The sequence below is a fragment of the Hibiscus syriacus genome, unplaced genomic scaffold, assembly GCF_006381635.1.
Source record: "Hibiscus syriacus cultivar Baekdansim isolate YM2019G1 unplaced genomic scaffold, ASM638163v2 tig00110729_pilon, whole genome shotgun sequence".
Lineage (NCBI taxonomy): Eukaryota > Viridiplantae > Streptophyta > Magnoliopsida > Malvales > Malvaceae > Hibiscus > Hibiscus syriacus.
The window spans coordinates 1293702-1296511 of NW_024062843.1; the positions used below are offsets into that span (position 1 = coordinate 1293702).

Here is a 2810-nt window from a genome sequence, read left to right on the forward strand (position 1 = left end):
AGGACTTTTCGAAAAATTTTACTTTTTGGGTCAAAGTCAACAGTCTGATCGGTCAACGGTCAACCCTAGCCAAAGTCAACGGGTCGGGTTGACTCTGTTCGAGTTGACTCAACGGGTTGACTCACGAGTTGACTCGTTTGACTCGGTCAACTCGATCGAGTTAACTCAACTTTCCAGAATTCTCGGCTAGGAAAGAAGCCCCACACACGGTGGAGGCGCGTGCGGTGGCGACAGAGGACGAGGTGATCGGACGATTCTTCATGGAGCATGTACTCATCAACCACAATTTAAAAACAACCTATTTGCAAGCCAAAACACTAGGAAAATAACTGAATCGAACGATCAGAATCTTACCCACGACGGACGGCGGGAACGATGATGGTGGATGGAAAACCCGATAGGGTTTTGATCGGAACTGGCCGAGGAACACGATGATGGGGGCGGTGAGACACGACGATTGATGGTTTGGTCGAAATTGATGTAAAACCGAAGCGACAAGGGGGTTTCTCGACGATGATTTTTAGCATCGATTCGCGGCGGAAGGAGGCGTTTCACGGCGCGAAAATGTTCGGGCTTTGGTTGCCGTCCGATGAGGAGTCAATTTGGGTAGCGGCGTATTTCTACAGTGGCTGGAATCAACGAAAATCGGGGAAAGCTAGTGAGGTAGTGGTTTGGGGTTTAGGGATTTAGGATTGAGATTTGAGGAAAATTTTAGGAATTTCACCGGGGGAGGGGTTTAAATTTTACTGCCCAAGAAAAATGGTAAATTCAGGGATAGGTCCTTGAATTTCCTTCAACTTTCTAAAACTGACTACAAGTTTTAAAAACATATAATTTGACCCCCTAAATTGGGGGTGTTACAATGTAAATTATTTAAAATAGTGATTAAGAAATAATTTTCACTTAATTTTTAAAAGAAAATATGTATAACACCATATAATCATCTATTCAAAGTTAATTTTAAAATATTTAATATTAAAGTGAATAATAAATGTCCATGAATATCCTTTACATACTACCTGGGTGTTTAAATCTCATCACTCAAATTAAATCTATTTAAAAAAGAAAAAAACAAAACAAAACAAAACAAAGGTTTTTCCCCAATAAGGTAGCCCAAAAAAATTACAAAAAATAGCACATACACTTTTATTTTGAGATCTACGATATTTTCTACAGTACAATGGAACTTGTCACAATTAGGTGACGAATTCTAATAAAAATATTTTTTTATTCAAACTTCTTATTTTGATGTGATAAATTTTAATAAAAATTATATTTTATTAGAACTCGACACCTCGAGGTGACGAGTTTGAATAATTTTTTTATTGAAACTCTTCGTCTCGTCGTGACATGTTCCATGAACACTATAAAAAATACCTTAGATCCCAAAATAAAAACCCGAATTTTCTAATGGGCTAAATAAAATATCCGGATGCTCTAATGGGCAATAAAAAACCCACAAATCAAAACAAGTTTATGCAAAAACTTGAAAAAGTTCGTAGTATGATCCAGCCCATCAACATGTCTACCTTATTATGGAACTCATAGACCGGGTTCTATATCCGCATCCGAAAACCCGACCCTTTTCCCACAAATATTACACACTGTGCCAGATTGCCAGTAAAACATAGAAGCAGCATAAGCAAATTTGAGAATTTCCTGTCTGAAGTAATCCGCAAAGAAAGGGGAAAAATGGTGGTAACATGTCTCCAAACGAATCCAAACTCTTATTTTAAACCCTTAATTTCATTTCCTTCTCTAAACCCTAAATATTCCCTGTTAAATCTCTCCTTTTCCCCTAAAACCTCGGATATTGCTGAACCCGTAATCTCTTTACAAGACAAAGCGAAACCTCCTGCTCTTTCTGATGAACGGCCACTGGATGATTCCCTCTCTGAATCTTCTTCTGAGAAAGCGGTAAAGCTTTGGGTCCCCGTTTCCCCCTTCAATTTCTTTTTTTTTTTTTTTGCGAGAAAAAAATGGGTTTAATTAGAACTTCATTTTCTTTACCCTTTTCTTGTAAAACCCCGATAAGGGCTTATTTTGAACTTAATGTTTTTGCTCTCTTCTTTTCTTTGTAAAACTCAGAAAAAATTGTTTTATTTGAACTTACTTTCTTGTAAAACCAGAGATGAACTTAGATTCATGTGTTTTCGTTGTGTTTAGTTGGATAATGTAGAAGCTTGGAGTGGTGGTGAAGCCATTGGAGAAGCCAAGGGTAGTGTTGAAGTTCATATGGATGGAAAAAGATATAGAGATAGCCCTTGATCAAGTGATACCGGGGCATGGTTCAATCCCATTGAGTCCATATTACTTTTGGCCTAGGAAAGATGCTTGGGAAGAGCTCAAGGTTTTGCTTGAAAGCAAGCCATGGATATCCCACATGCAAAGGATCCACCTTCTCAATAATGCTACCGACATTGTCAATTTATGGCAGACAAGTGGTGGTAATTTATACTAAGCGTTTTCAACTGACAAAGTTTTGTTCAATCTCTTTTACTTCTAGTTGCAATTACATTCCTTGTTTTGCTAAATTGAGCTGAATCAAATATGGGTGACTGAATGTTCTTGTGATAGCCTTTTTTATGTGAATCAAGTGTGTGTGTGTCTGTGTGTGTATGAACCTCTTACCGTAAGAATGGATGTTCTTGTGATAGCTTTTTGTATGAATCGGCGTGTAAATTAGCGTATGGATGTTTAAAATCAAACACCAATTCACACAGCAAGCTTATCACAAGAACATTCATACTTGCAGTTAGAGGTTCATACATACACTAATGACTGTATGAATGTTGTTTTAGATGCTTTGT

General features: G+C 37.7%; 1 protein-coding gene across 1 annotated transcript; it reads left to right on the forward strand.

Moving 5' to 3' along the window:
- The first annotated feature begins 1636 nt into the window (after window positions 1–1636).
- LOC120139137 (30S ribosomal protein 3, chloroplastic-like) lies at window positions 1637–2608 on the forward strand. Its single transcript, XM_039154456.1, has 2 exons — window positions 1637–1917; window positions 2180–2608. Exons 1-2 carry the CDS (start codon window positions 1693–1695, stop codon window positions 2459–2461), a joined length of 507 nt encoding a protein of 168 aa, XP_039010387.1. The 5' UTR covers window positions 1637–1692; the 3' UTR covers window positions 2462–2608.
- Window positions 2609–2810: the final 202 nt, after the last annotated feature.

Coding starts and splice junctions, on each gene's coding strand:
- LOC120139137 (XM_039154456.1), top strand. CDS start 1,693: ATGGTGGTAACATGTCTCCAAACGAATCCAAACTCTTATTTTAAACCC. Junction 1,918..2,179: donor AATCTTCTTCTGAGAAAGCG/GTAAAGCTTTGG, acceptor TGGATAATGTAG/AAGCTTGGAGTGGTGGTGAA.